Source organism: Pongo pygmaeus, chromosome 2 (assembly GCF_028885625.2).
Source record: "Pongo pygmaeus isolate AG05252 chromosome 2, NHGRI_mPonPyg2-v2.0_pri, whole genome shotgun sequence".
Lineage (NCBI taxonomy): Eukaryota > Metazoa > Chordata > Mammalia > Primates > Hominidae > Pongo > Pongo pygmaeus.
The window spans coordinates 96,114,405-96,130,662 of NC_085930.1; the positions used below are offsets into that span (position 1 = coordinate 96,114,405).

Consider the following 16,258-nt stretch of genomic DNA (forward strand, 5'->3'; position numbering starts at 1 on the left):
AATGGACCTTTTTTTTAATCCATTTGGCCACTCTATGTCTTTTGATTGAGGAATTTAATCCATTAAATTTAATGTAATTACTGATAGGGAAGGATTTATTATTGCCATTTTGATATTTGTTTTCTGTGTGTCCTGTAGCTTCTTTTTTTCCTCATTTCTTCTTTTATTGCCATGTTTTATGTTGTGATGATTTTTATTTGTAGGGGCATTCTTTATTCCCTTCTCATTTCCTTTTGTTTATATTCTACATTTTCTTTGTAGTTACCATTACTATTACATAAAACAACCTAAAGTTATAGCAAATTATTTAAAACTGCTAACAACTTAACTTCAGTTGCATACAAAAATGCTACTCCTTTATAACTCCACCCCTCCCCCATTTTTTGTTCTGGATGTCACAAATTGTATTTTTATATATTATGTGCTAATTAACATACATTTATAAGGCATGTTTTTATTTTTTAGAATTAAAAGTAGATTTATGCACCAAAATTACAATAATACAGGATTCTCTATTTGTCTACATGTTTACTTTGACTGGAGAACTTTATACTTTTGTATGGCTTCATGTTACATTCTAGGTTCTTTTGTTTCAACTTGAAGGACTCCCTTTAGCATATCTTGTTGGGCAGATATAGTAGTAAGGATTTCTTCAGTGTTTGTTCCTCTGGAAAGGTTTTAATTTCACTTTCATTTTTGTAGGGCAGCTCTACCAGATACATTGTCCTTGGTTGACAGGTTTTTATCTTTCTGCAATTAGAATATGTCACCTTACTTCCTTCTGGTCTGTAAAATTTCTGCTGAGAAATTCACTGCTAATCTTAAGGTAGTTCCCTTGTAGATAACAAGTTGCTTTTCTCTGGCTGCTTTCAGGATTTTCTCTTTGTATCTGACTTTTGACAGATTATATTGTTTCTTAAATGTGGATTTCTTTGACTTCATCATAGTTGGAATTCATTGATCTTCCATAAAATGAATTTTTATATCTACTTCTTTCCTCAGATTTGAGAAAGTTTCAGCCATTATTTCTTTAAAAAGCTCTCTGTCCTCTCTTCCTGTCTCTCTTATTCTGGGATTTCCATAATGCATATATTGGTCCACTTGATGGTGTACCATAAATCCCTTAGGCTTGCTCCACCTTCCTTTATTGTTTTTGTTTTGTTTTTGCTCCATTAACCTGGTGATTTCCAATGACTTGTTTTCAAGTTGGTTGACTTTTGATTCTGCCCAATCAAGTCTAATGTTGAACCCCTCTAGATAATTTTTTAGTTCAGTTTTATGTTTCGGGTCCAGAATTTCTATTTATATTTTATAGTTTCTATATCTTTGTTAATTCTCATTTTGTTCATGCATTGTTTTCCTGATTTAGCTCTGGGTTCGTTTCAGCTCATTGAGCATCTTTAAGGTAGTTATTTTAAATTTTTTGCTAGTCAGTTCATAGATCTGCATTTCCTTATGGTTGGTTTCTGGAGCTTTATTTTGTTTCTTTGATTGGGCCAAGTTTCCTTAGTTCTTTGCATCCCTTGTGATCTTTTTGAGAGCTGACCATTTGAAATACAGCCACCCTTCCCAATCATTATGACTGGCCTCATGCAGGGAAGATCTTCACCAATCAACCTAGCTAGAGGTTCTGGGACCTTTCAGACATTTTCTGGGGACGCGTCTTCTTTGAGGTTGTATGTGTGCTTTTATTGTTGCATGTATGAGTGCTTTTGACTGTCTTAATTTCCTGTTTCTTCTCAGGAGCTTTCAGTTGCTGATTCCGTTGTATTCCTCTGCCCTTGATCTCTTGCTCTCCCTGGTGCCTGCCTGTAGAACTGCAGCTTCTGCTGCTGTAACCCACCAGGGAACTCACCTATGTTTCAGTGGCCTCCAACCTGGTGTCCAAAATTGGCCATTGTTCCTTTTAGCACCTGAAGGCAGGTGAAACAGCCCCCACACAAGCCAATATTTTGGGCTCAAGTTCAACTATATTTCTTCTGTCCTGAGGAAGGAGCCATGATTTGGATGGTATTCTCTAGATCTCCCCACACTATGCCCAGTTGAGGGAGGGGCTAGAATGAGAAAAATATGAGGTACTGTCTTACCCTTTTGGGAATAGTCCCTTCTCTTGTTCATGGTCTTTTCTGGGTGCTGCAGCCACTTAACTAGTTTCTAAAGTTCTCACAAAGGTAATTGTGTTCTGTATATTGCTAATACGTGTCTTCAGGGGAGAACAAGGGTCTAGAGCTTCCTAGCCCATTATCTTGCTGATGGTCACTTTCTAGATTTTTCATTTGTAAAATTTGGGTAATACCACCTATTTCAAAGATTATTGTGATATTAAATAATTTATATTATATATAATTTATATATAATATATATAATATATATAATTTATATAATATAATATATTATCTATAATTTATATAATATAATATATTATATATAATTTATATAATATAATATATTATCTATAATTTATATAATATAATATATTATCTATAATTTATATAATATAATATATTATCTATAATTTATATAATATATAATATATTATATATAATTTATATAATATATAATATATTATATATAATTTATATAATATATAATATATTATATATAATTTATATAATATATAATATATTATATAATTTATATAATATATAATATATTATATATAATTTATATAATATATAATTATTATATATAATTTATATAATATATAATATATTATATATTATATATAATTTAATTTATATATTATATATAATTTAATTTATATATTATATATAATTTATATATAATATATTTAATTTATATATAATATATATAATTTATATATTATATATAATTCTATATAATTTCTATATAATTTATATAATTTATATATAATTTATCTAATTTATATAATTTATATATAATATATAATTTATCTATATTATATAATTTATATATAATTTATCTATATTATATAATGTATATATAATTTATCTATATTATATAATTTAATTAAATTATATTAAATAATTTATATTATTTAATTAAATAATTAATTTAATTTAATCTAGTTAATTTAATTTAATTTAATAATTATATTATTTAATTTTTAATAATTAAATATTTAAATAATAATTTTATATTATTTAATTTAATAATTAAATATATAAATAATTTATATATATTTAATTTAATTATATATTATATATGATATAAGTTGTATATAATATATAAATTATATATAATATAAATTGTATATAATATATAAATTATATATAATATAAATTGTATATAATATATAAATTATATATAATATAAATTATTATATATAATATAAATTACATATAATATATAATTATATATAATATAAATTGTATATAATAATTTATATATAATTTATATTATATATAATTATAAATTATATATAAATTATATATAATTATAAATACATATATAATATAAATTATATATATTATAAATTATATATAAATATATATAATTTATATTATATATATTTATAATTATATATAATTTATATATAATTATAATTATATATAAATTATATCCTTACATACATTATATAATTTATATATTATATAAATTATATATATTATATAAATTATATATAATTTATATTTTATATTATATTTAATTATAATTATAAAAAATATAATTATAATTATATATTTTATAATTATATTATTATATTATATATTATATAATATATAAATTATATATAATTTATATTATATATAAATTATATAATGTATGTAAGGATTTTAATAATATTCCCGACATATAATTAATATCTATTTTTTTGAGATGGAGTCTCACTATGTCACCCAGGCTGGAGTGCAGTGGCGTGATCTCCACTCACTGCAACCTCCACCTGCCGAGTTCAAGTGATTCTACTGCGTCAACCTCCCTATTAGCTGGAATTATAGGTGCCTGTCATCATCCCTGGCTAATTTTTTTTTCCTGTATTTTTACTAGATTTCACCATGTTGGCCAGGTTGGTCTTGGATCACCTGAGGTCAGAGGTCTGAGACCAGCCTGGCCAACATGATGGAACTCTGTCTCTACTAGAAATACAAAAATTAGCCAAGTGTGGTAGAACAGACCTGTAATCGCAGCTACTCAGGAGCCTGAGGCAGGAGAATCACTTGTAGTGGAATGCACCTGTAATCTCAGATACTTGGGAGGCTGAGGCAGGAGAATCACTTGTAGTGGAATGCACCTGTAATCTCAGATACTTGGGAGGCTGAGGCAGGAGAATCGCTAGAACCTGGGAGGCAGAAGTTGCAGTGAGCCAAGATCATGCCACTGTACTCCAGTCCAGTCAACAAAGCAAGACTCTGTCTCAAAAAACAAAAAAAAATCACGATGCTCGTGACAATAAGTTAAATATGTTTGTTTATATTGTATTGTAAATTTTATTTTAAATTAAAATTTTTATGGTTCTCTTTTTTTTTTTTTTTTTTTTTTTTTAAGATGCAGTCTTGCTCTTGTTGCCTAGGCTAAAGGGCAGTGGCACAATCCTGGCTCACTGCAACCTCTGCCTCCCAGGTTCAAGCGATTCTCCTGCCTCAGCCTCCCAAGTAGCTGGGATTACAGGCATGTGCCACCATGCCGAGGTTATTTTGTATTTTTCATAGAGATAGGGTTTCTCCATGTTGGTCAGGCTGGTCTCAAACTCCCAACCTCAGGTGATTCGCCTGCCTCGGCCTCCCAAACTGCTGGGATTACAGGCCTGAGCCACCGCACCCAGCCTAAATTAAAACTTTTAAATTTTTTATTTAAAGTAAGACAGAGTGAGGTGTCTCACTCTGTCACCCCAGCTGGAATACAGTGGCATGATCATAGTTCACTGCAGCCTCAACCTCCCAGGCTCGAGCAATCCTCTCACCTCACCCTCCCTAGTAGCTTCATGTGGGACTACAGACATGTACCACCATGCCCAGCTAATTTTTTTTTTTTTTTTTTTTTAGAGATGGGCTCTCATTATGTTGTCCAGGCTGCTCTCAAACTCCTGGGCTCAAGTAATCCTCCTGCCTCACCCTCTCAAAGTTCTCAGATTATAGGGGTGAGCCACTGTACCCAGCCTAAGATTTATTTTGATATAATAATAATTATAAACCTGACATGATTTGATACAATACTACTTTAAAAACTAGACTCTCTAGTTTTGATGACAGAAAATTATTTATAAGAACAAAACAGCCTTCATATTGGAAGATGGCTTTAATGGGAAAAGGACATAGTTGTTTTTGTGTACAATATAAAAATCCACCATTTATTTTATGGAGTGAAAATATTAGTTAATATTTAATGATTTAAAATACATAGTTTTACAATATAGAAGGTTATTTTTAAAAATAACTTACAGAAGTCGTAGTGCTATTTTCACTGTGAACTACAGCCAGTTTGTATCCTGACAAATGTTTAACAACCAGCTTTCCAGGACTAGGGGTGAGAGGAAGCCTCTGATGGTAGATTTTCTAATTTTCATGATGTAAAAACTCCCACCATGGCTGATTTGAAGCTCCCAACATGTTGTCACTGAGAATAGAACTGAAAAGAGATATGCATAGAACACCATGACATGGTATTTTACTGTATTGATACAATAACTTGAAAAACTTTCCAGAGCATAGATAATAGTAACACAATAAAATAGTTAGGAGATGATGAGATTTACGCTTTTACCTCCCTTTTAAATATAATTATATTTTTATATAATTGTAAGTTTATGTAATTCAATTTTTAAATCCTGGCTATGTTTTACAAACTTCTGACAAGTTCCTGAAATTTTAACAGTCAGTTCTAACAAGCCTATACAAGTCAACTTCAGCACACTACTGAGCCCATATCTTATATTAGGAATTTGGGTTGCAGTTGACCCCTGCATAAAAACCCCAGCCTGTCTACACTGAAGCGTCTAGAGGTAGATAGGCTTTTGACATAGCTGAATTTGGGGTCTCAAATTATTTCCTTAGTAATTACTCTTTCTATCTCCTGACACAACTCTCCTCCATTTGGTTTCCTTCTCCAGCAGGCTCATTCCATGAGGCAAACAGTTAGCTCCAAGTAATTTAGGTTACTGGCCTTTATATATTCCATCTCAGAACAGCCAGGATTCTTTCTGTTTCAAGTCCATCTCAGTCCCTGAAGTAAGACTATGATTGGGCCCTGCTTATATCATATGCCTTCCTCTGAATCAGTGATTATGTCTAGGGTTTTGGGGAAACTCTGACCAGTTTGGATCTCCCACCCAGGGGATGGAGGGAGTGGAGGCCCCAGTTGACAGCCCCAGTAGAAGTGGGGAGAGGTACTGCCCTAAAAATCAAAGTGTTGTTATCAAAAGAAAGGGAAAGTGAGAGAAATCAAAACCAACAGATGTCTACCGCATTCTGCTTACAAGTGCATTTTTATTTTAAGGGTTTGTTAAGGAATGTGGGCATGAGGGGCCAGAAGACTGTCTTTCTCATCACAGACACTCAGATTAAAGAGGAAGCTTTTCTAGAGGATATCGACAGTGTGCTCAATACAGGAGAAGTGCCTAACATTTTTGCAGCAGATGAGAAACAGGAAGTGATGGAGGTAAATGCTTTTGGGGAAGTGCTGCTCCTAGCACAAAAACTTTATTTCTTGAAACCATTTCTCTGCTCTTCAGGATAAATATAGTTTGTACATATGATTTTGTGTATAATTAAAAATTTAAAGTATATTAGTTTAATACATCATTGTTTGGTGAATTTTAAATTACTTCTACCATAGTTATGAGGCATAATTTTTATAACCCCTATCTTCATAATAATGGCAGTTTGTTTCACCTGTTTAATATTATTTAGCATGTTTTATGAGTGATTAGAGATTTTTAAATCATCTTTTAAGGTTACATTGATGTAAGAAAACATGATTTTAATGCTACTTTATTAGTCTGTGGTTTACACGGGTTAGTAAATTTTTTATAAGTTTTAATAAAACTACCTTATGGGTTTGATACATCTGAAAGTCTTGTTTGTGATTTAACTGACAAAAAATACAATGGTGACGTGTCCACTACTGTCATATACTTTAACCCTCATTTCTTTTTTTTTTTTTTTTTTTTTGAGACAGAGTCTTGCTCTATTGCCCAGGCTGGAGTGCAATGGCACAGTCTCGGCTCACTGCAACCTCCACCTCCCAGGTTCACGCCATTCTCCTGCCTCAGCCTCCCAAGTAGCTGGAACCACAGGTGCCCGCCACCATGTCCGGCTAATTTTTGTATTTTTAGTAGAGACAGGGTTTCACCGTGTTAGCCAGGATGGTCTCGATCTCCTGATCTCGTGATCCGCCTGCCTCGGACCCCCAAAGTGCTGGGATTACAGGCATGAGCCACCTCGCCCAGCCACTTTAACCCTCATTTCTAAGATGAAAGTAATGCCACACTTTCTCATTACCATAATCACTTTAACCCACAAAATATATCACTCACACCTGGATATTTAATTCCCAACCTCCAGCCATAACATCTGGAGTGAAATGGACTCACACTTTCAAGTACTCTGCTTTTCTCTTCCATGAAATGGCAGCACAGATAAGAGTTCTTCCTACATGGGGTTGTTGTGAGGTTTGAGAATCAAACAAAATAAAGCACTTATGTAGTGTCAGGCACTTACACAGCCCTCAGTAAATGGTGCATTACCAGTTTATGGTATGGAGTGTGAAAGGATAAAAGAGGACAAAACAACAACAACAACAACAAAAACCCATGTTCTTTGCTTTTATCTGGGATATGTCAGAGATGTGACCAAGGCTGCGAATTAGTGGTGTTCTCCCGATTTATAGGAGAAATGCGACCTCCATATGCCCATCCAAGGAATAGTCACCTCTGGGGAATGGAATTTCCTAAGCTTTGCTAGGCTTTTCTGCTGCTTTAGCTATTATCTATCTTTTCTTCCCATCACTTTGCTGTTAAACTTTTCCATTGCTTCACTATTTCTGTTTCATATTTGCTATTTTATATACATCTATATTTTTTAAACAGGATCATATCCTATATACCGTTGCAAAATTTTTTTTTAGTTATTTTATCTTGCTTATCTTCCCGTAGCACAAAATACACTGTGTGTGTGTGGGTGGGTTTTTTTTATTTGTTTGTTTGTTTTTCCTAGAGATGAAGTCTCACTGCTCTGTTGCCCAGGCTGGAGTGCAGTGGTGCAGTCATAGCTCACTGCAGCTTCGAATTCCTGGGCTCTTACCTCAGCCTCCCAAGAAGCTAGGATTCCAGGCATGAGACACCACTTTATTATTTTTAACTGTTGTAAAACATCCACATATTAGCATGTTATACATTTACAACTAGTTCCTTAATGATTGATACTTCAGCTGTTTACATTTTTTTCTCTTAAAAACAATGTAAAATTATATTTGTATACATCTTGGTGAACTTTTGTGATTATCTTTATAAGGTAAATTCTTGGCAGATAACTTGTTTTTAAATTATAGAATTTTGGAGTTGGAAGAGGTTTTCTAAGTACAAACTATGTCAAGGCCATTCTGTTGATATAAAACCAAAATTTTACAGATATTTACAGGGTGCAATACAACTTCTTCATATTCTAATATCCACCAATCTCATTACCCAGCTTATCTATTTTTATTTACAAAGTTTTTATTTTCTGATATTCCCTAGGGTGTTCGCCCAGTAGCTCAGGCTGGCAATAAACATGATGAACTCAGTCCCTTAGCTCTGTTTGCTTTCTTTGTGAATCGCTGCAAAGATAATCTTCATGTCGTGGTGGCCTTTAGCCCCGTTGGAGATTCCTTTCGAAATCGCTTGAGACAGTTCCCATCCCTCATCAATTGCTGTACCATTGACTGGTTTCAGGTTTGTAATTTTTCTTGGTTGGAGGGGAGGGCAAGTAACTCTTTTGGAATTTTACTGAAATATTTGAAAAACTTTATTAATATACATTCAGCAAGTGTTTCTTGATCACTTACTGTTATGACAGGCGTAATGTTCAGCACCAGAGACTGATAAGACTATATGATCCTCACTAGGAGCTTACACTTGTAGACTGGAAGAGAGAAAAAGCAGTCAGTAATCATGATTATATAAGAGAGCCATAATGTTGACGTGCAAAGGGTATACATACAAAGGCAGTGAATTTCTGAGGCATGAAGATGAATTAGTTACATAGAGGGGGAGTATATTAGGAATCAATAGGAAATTTGTATGTAAAGAAATTTATTATGAGGAATTGGCTCATATGATTATGAAGCCTAAAAAGTCCCAAGATCTGCAGTTGGCAGGTGAAAGCCCAGGAAAACCAGTGATGTAGTTCCAGTCTGAAGGCCAGCAGGCTCAGGAGCCAGGAAGAGCCAATTCAGTCCAAGTCTGAAGGGAGGAAAAAAAAATAATGTCTTAGCTTGAAGGCAGTCATACAGGAGGAATTTGGGGGAGGGTCAGCATTTTTGTTCCGTTGGATTGAACAAAATTGGACAAGGACAATTGGATGCAGCCCACTGACATTAGGGAGGGCACTCTGCTTTACTCAGTCTATAATGATTTAAGTGTTGAACTCATGTAAAAACACCCTCACAGAAACACCCAGAATCATGTTTGACCAAATATCTGGGAACCTCATAGCCCAGTCAAGTTGACACATAAAATGAACCATAATTAGAGAATAGTACTGGGAAAAGGAGAAGGGTGGGGAGAGGATGGCTCATCTGCCCCACTGAAAATTGTTTGGTATAGCTGGCTGGCATTTTAAGGGCAGCAGCAGTTGAGATGGAGCTTTGGGTGGGTACCAGGTTACAAAGACATTGGCAAGGTATTCCCAGGAATTTGGTTTTATACCAGAGATATCACAGTAGCATCAACATATTTTTAGATAATCTGCATTTAGGAAAAAAACCAAAACAGTTGGAAGCTGTGTGGTGGGTGAATTGGAGTAGGGCAAAACAAGAGACAGGAAAACAACTGGGCAACAATTTCAGTCGTGCTGGAAGCAAATGATGAAGGCCATTGCCTCACCTAAGACAGACTGTCACTGTCTGTGTAAAACCATTTGGTATTCATACTCTTGAGAACAGTAGCTCATGGTACCTTCTATTTAATTGTTTTATGCCCAATAGAATGTGGACTGTGCATTGACCCTGGATAATTTTTAAAAAAAAAAATAGTTTCTGGTACTGATTTGTTTTATTCTCTTTGCCTATGTATTATCAACTGCATTCTGGTTTTGTTTGGGAAATCACCCTCCGTGTAGCTATGTATCAGAGGGACTGAATCATGGTTGGTCTAAGTCAATATATATATATTTTTGAGACAGGATCTCTGTCGCCCAGGCTGGAGTGCACTGGTGCAATCACAGCTCACTGCAACCTCTGCCTCCTGGGCTCAAGCAATCCTCCCACCTCAGCCTCCAGAGTAGCTGGGACTATAGGTATATGCCACCATGCCCAGCTCATTTTTAAATTTTTTATAGAGACAGGGTTTCTCTATGTTGCCCAAGCTTGTCTCCCACCTCAGCCTTCCAAAGTGCTGGGATTATAGGCATGAGCCATTGTGCCCGACCCTAAGTCAATATTAGTGCTCTCAGTCAGGCATGGTGGCTCACGCCTGTAATCCCAGCACTTTGGGAGGCTGAGGTGGGTGGATCACAAGGTCAAGAGATGGAGACCATCCTGGCCAACATGGTGAAACCCCATCTCTACTAAAAATACAAAAGTTAGCTCAGTGTGGTGGTGCACGCCTGTAGTCCCAGCTACTCAGGAGGCTGAGGCAGGAGAATTGCTTGAACCCAGGAGGTGGAGGTTGCAGTGGGCCGAGATTGTGCCACTGCACTCCAACCTGGCAACAGAGTGAAACTCCATTTCAAAAAAAAAAAAAAATATATATATATATATATATATACACACACACACACACACATATATGTATATATATATTTATATATATATGTATGCTTTCATTTCTCTTGCTAGTGATTGTTTTATGCCTGAGCCCATGTATGAACCATTCCTTGCCAATGGGTCTTGAGGTAAAGTCTGCTGGGGAACTTTGGGGAAAAAAAGTATTTTCACTATAAAAGGAGTCACATGGTAAGAAAAGGGCCTTTTTTGTCTCTCAATCTTGTTGCTTGAGAATGTGATGCCCATAGCTGCAGCAGTCTTCATGTCACCATAATGGGACAAGCCCAAGGATGAAATAAAGTGCACTGAGAAAGGGAACAACAAGACAGAAAGAACGTGAATACTTGATAATACAGTTGAGCTTCTAAATGAAGCAACCATGGAAATACCCTACTTCTGGGTATTACTCTATAAGAATATGCATCTTCTTTTTTTTGAAGATACAGTAAGACTGGTTTTCTGCCTCTTTAGTCATAAATATTCTAACTGCTACAGATAGTATTAAATATGCATGATTATTAGCAGGATGATTAAAAATGAAGCACCCAGAACATAAATATAAGCCTCTGTAATGTTTGTTTGTTTGTTTTTTCCTGTGGACCTGCTTTTTAATGGAGGGGACAAAGAGTGAATAAGATAAAGAAGTAAATATACACAAGATAAAATATACATGAACTGGTGACAAACACTAAAGGGAAGACTAAAACAGGAAGAAGTGCATGGGAAAGGTGGGGGAAGAGAAAGAGGATGTTGTAATTTATTTTATTTATTTATTTTTTATTATACTTTAAGTTTTAGGGTACATGTGCACAACATGCAGGTTTGTTACATATGTATACATGTGCCATGTTGGTGTGCTGCACCCATTAACTCATCATTTACATTAGGTATATCTCCTAATGCTATCTCTCCCCCCTCCCCCCACCCCATGTCAGGCCCCAGTATGTGACATTCCCCTTCCTGCGTCCAAGTGTTCTCATTGTTCAATTCCCACCTATGAGTGAGAACATGCAGTGTTTGGTTTTTTGTCCTTGTGATAGTTTGCTGAGAATGATGGTTTCCAGCTTCATCCATGTCCCTACAAAGGACATGAACTCATCCTTTTTTATGGCTGCATAGTATTCCATGGTGTATATATGCCACATTTTCTTAATCCAATCTAAGCCTCTGTAATGTTTTTTAATGATGTGTAAGTTATATGACATTTAACCTGGCATTTTATCAAATTTCACTAATCTTTAGAAGTTCTTTAGAAGTCTCTTTTTAGATTTAAAATATGTATTGGTACAATTGGATCACATGAATATAACAATCTATTAATAAAAAATGCATACACTGGCAGTATGTGCTTAGGCTAGACACCAAAAAAAATTGGTCTTAAAATGCATATTGTCTGCCACAAAGGAAAAAAATTATAAGCATATTATTGAAACTAAATGAAAGGAAATCTGGAAAATACTCTAGTGAGCAAATAAAGATTAATGATATGCCATGTGTTGGTAAGTGCTGAGAAGAAAACTCAGTATAAAAGACAGAGTAATGGGGGAAGGAATGCTGTTTATATAAAGAATGCTCTGGGAAGGCCTTCCCGATAAGTCAGTATATGAGCTTGGATGTGAAGGAAGTGAGAGCATGAACCACATGGAGGTCTGAGGGAAGAGGGTTCTGGTCAGAGGGAAAAGCACGTCCAAAGACTCAGAGGTAGGAGCATGCTTGGCATATTCCAGGAAAGCCAAGGAAGGAACCATTTCACTAAGATGGAGAGGACTGGCTAGGAAGCAAATTTATAGGGAAGAAAATTTAGAAATCAACTTTGGACGTTATAGTAGAAATTATGATGGTCTCCCAGTAACAGAAACCCAAACTAAACACACTGGGTTTTTTAACTCTCATATGAAAAAAAAAAATCTAAAGGTAAGCAGAGTGGGGCTTTTGTGGCTTAACAAAGTCATGAGGATCCCAAGTTATTTCTGCTTTACTCTCCTTAGCATGTGATTTCCATTCTCAAAGTAACTTAGGACCTGAGGTGGCTGCTGGAGTGCCATTGTTCACAACCATGTTCCAAACAAGAAGTAGAAGAACGAAAGTAGGCCAAAAACGATATCCCAGCTCTATATAACTCTCTAAAAAGTCTTCCCTGAAGTCCCCACCCAACAACTGCTTATGTGTCATTGGCCATTCTGAATTCCAAGGGAGTCTAGGAGATTGAGTCTTTTAGCTGGGTATATTGCTATCTAGAATAAAATTGGAGTCCTAAGGAAGAAGGGGCTAGTAGATATTGGGTGGGCAACTAGCAGCTTCTGCCACTGTCATGATAAATTTGGGATGCCTACTAGACATCCAAGTGGAAGAGTTGGGAAGACAGTGTAATATATCTTTGATAACTAAAATTTCATTGATCCTTCCTTTATATTATCCTTTTTTCATTTTAATATATAAGAATATTAGGTCTTTCAGAGACCTCAGTCCCTCTTATTCTATTTTCTTCATTAAAGTTTTGATTTTCTCAACACCAAATTTTTCTCCCATACAAAGTCATGTAACTTACTATGCATTAACTTATGGAGTTGGAATGAGACTACTGTTCATCTTAAATTTCAAGTGTTTTTTTTTTCTTATTTTTAGTCATGGCCTGAAGATGCTCTTGAACGTGTAGCTTTGAAATTCTTAGAAACACTGGAGCTTACTGAGGTTGAACGACAAGAGATAGTTCCAATCTGTAAACACTTTCACACCTCCATTATGGATCTTTCAGAAAGGTTAATATTAGTAAATTTAAAAATGACAATGAAGGGATTTGTGAAGCCCATTTCCAAATTAATTCACATGTATTTGCTATCCCCTTTCCTACTGTACTTAACCTGGTTTACGTGATATCTTGGGTCTCTTACCAAGTTAGATCCTCCTGGCTTATGAAACATGTGAAATAGTCTGATTCTTTCTTGTTGTAGTTCATCTTTTATTAGACATATTTGTTGATTTGTGGGTTTTTAAAAGATAGGATCTCACTTGATTTGTGTATTTTAAATATGTCACCGCTAGTTGATATTTTAAAGACAAGAAATTATAATGTGGTAATATGTAGGATTCTAGAGTCTTAAAATGTTCAAGTACTCAGTAGCTTCTGTATAAAATGTAATCTTTATTAAATGTCTGTTAATGGTATGTTGCATTTACCTTTTTGTAAAATCCATTACTTAAAGTGAGCTATGTTATCTGCCTCTCTTTTAGGTTCTTGCATGAGTTAGGACGACATAACTATGTTACTGCTACTTCTTATCTTGAACTCATTGGTTCATTTCGACAGCTTTTGACACAGAAGCGACAAGCTGTCATGGAAGCAAAACAACGATACGTGAATGGGCTTGACAAATTAGCTTTTGCTGAGTCTCAGGTAAATTTGATGAGCTGCTCAAAATGGTAATATATACTGAGAAGTATAAGAAATAATAATACAAGCTACAGTTTATTGAGAATATGTGATATGCCAGGCTCTTTGTTGTGTCTTTCACATCTATTCCTTCAGTTATTCTTCATAACAACTCTATAAGGTAGACACTTTTATGATCCTCATTTTACAAGTGAGTACAGTAAGTTTTACAGAAGTTCAATAAGTTGCCTAGACCACACAGACTCAAATATATCATGTTTTATTTTTAATTAATTTTTTACCATTTAAGAGAATACAAGTTTAGGTCGCTTTTTATTGTAAAAGCTGGTTAAATATAAGATTTGTGGTTTTTTTAATGAGTCAAGTGATAGTAATACTTACTAGTGTTAGTTCAACATAAGTAATAGAGGTTTGGTTGGCTGATCTTTGTATCATATGTCATGCACATAGTATATCAGGAATACTCTGAGATGCTGCTTTGTTTTCAATCTACATTTCTTCCATAGTGACTGCATTCTCCTACTGAGGTCTTTTGTGAAGAAAACTAGCCCACACTTTTTTTTTTAGATGGAGTGTCACTCTGTCACCCAGGCTGGAGTGCAATGGTGCAATCTCGGCTCACTGCAGCTCCACCTCCCGGGTTCAAGCAATTCTCCTATCTCACCCTCCCAAGTAGCTGGGATTACAGGCACATGCTGCCACACCTGGCAAATATTTTTATTTTTAGTAGAGACGGGATTTCACCATGTTCCCTAGGCTTGTCTCAAACTCCTGAGCTCAGGCAGTCCACCTGCCTCGACCTCCCAAAGTGCTAGGATTACAGATGTGAGCCACCGTGCTTGGCCCTGGCCCACACTTACATAGTTTTGTTTATTATGCAAAGAACTAGAACAAAAAGTTAAGATTTTCTGCTCCAATACTTTTATGGATACATTTAAATTTCTATTTTCTGCATTTGGTTTCAATAGCAATTATAGCAATGGAAACTTTAATCATATTATAAACTGTTTCTTTAGGTTGGTGAAATGCAAATGGAGCTTGTTGAATTACAGCCCAAATTGGAGGAAGCTAAAATTGAAAATGCAAATATGATGCAGGTAGAGTATCCTGAATGTTTTTGATGTCAAAGGACAATTGAAATACATAAAATTAGCCTTCAAAATAAGGGTTAATGTTTTGCTACTAGACTTTAGAGACTTTACCCTTTTCCATTGACTGGCTATCTCACTGGGTCCAACGTGTGTTCTGTCTTTTTTGAAGGAATTTGTGAAGCCCATTTCCAAATTAGTTCACATGTATTTGTATTTATCCTCATTTTATTATAGACCCTTCTATCCTTCAAAATGATATGTTAGATTCCCTAATTTTCAAATATTCTTTTGTCTAGGATTGAGAAAGCAATAGGGTGTTTGAGAAATTGTCTTCATCTTTCACTTCTTTAGGTTATTGAGATAGAGTCTGTACAAGTAGAAGCGAAAAGACAATTTGTGAAATTGGATGAAGAGATAGCCAGTGGGAAAGCTGAAGAAGCCCAAGCTCTGAAAAATGAGTGTGAAAGTGACCTAGCTGAGGCGATTCCAGCCTTGGAAGCAGCTCTGTCTGCACTGGATACACTTAAGGCAAGTGTCTGAATTAGCTACTTTGTGTTTCATCAACCAAGGGAAGCTGAATATGGGTATTTGGCTTATTAGAAGTGGCTGTATTTCAGTGGGTGATATTATATTGTTTTTGTCCAATCAAATGAAACTTGCCTCTTAACAGTTTACCTTTGATATATTGTTGTTTTTATTTTATTGTATTGTATTTTATTGTATTTTATTTTATTTTATTTTATTTTTTGAGACAGAGTCTCACTTTGTTGACCAAGCTGGAGTGCAGTAGTGCAATCATGGCCCACTGCAGCCTCCATCTCCTGGGCTCAAATGGTTCTCCTACCTTAGCCTCCTCAGTAGCTAGGATCACAGACACACACCACTATGCCTG

General features: G+C 34.9%; 1 protein-coding gene across 1 annotated transcript in view; it reads left to right on the top strand.

Moving 5' to 3' along the window:
* Positions 1-16,258, top strand: part of DNAH12 (dynein axonemal heavy chain 12) — a 269,687-nt gene that overhangs the window by 159,056 nt on the left and 94,373 nt on the right. Inside the window, exons 46-51 of the mRNA XM_063661044.1 lie at positions 6,418-6,579; positions 8,657-8,851; positions 13,510-13,643; positions 14,116-14,278; positions 15,292-15,372; positions 15,718-15,894. Coding sequence (XP_063517114.1) covers positions 6,418-6,579; positions 8,657-8,851; positions 13,510-13,643; positions 14,116-14,278; positions 15,292-15,372; positions 15,718-15,894 — 912 coding nt within the window. The remainder of the gene's footprint in view (positions 1-6,417; positions 6,580-8,656; positions 8,852-13,509; positions 13,644-14,115; positions 14,279-15,291; positions 15,373-15,717; positions 15,895-16,258) is intronic.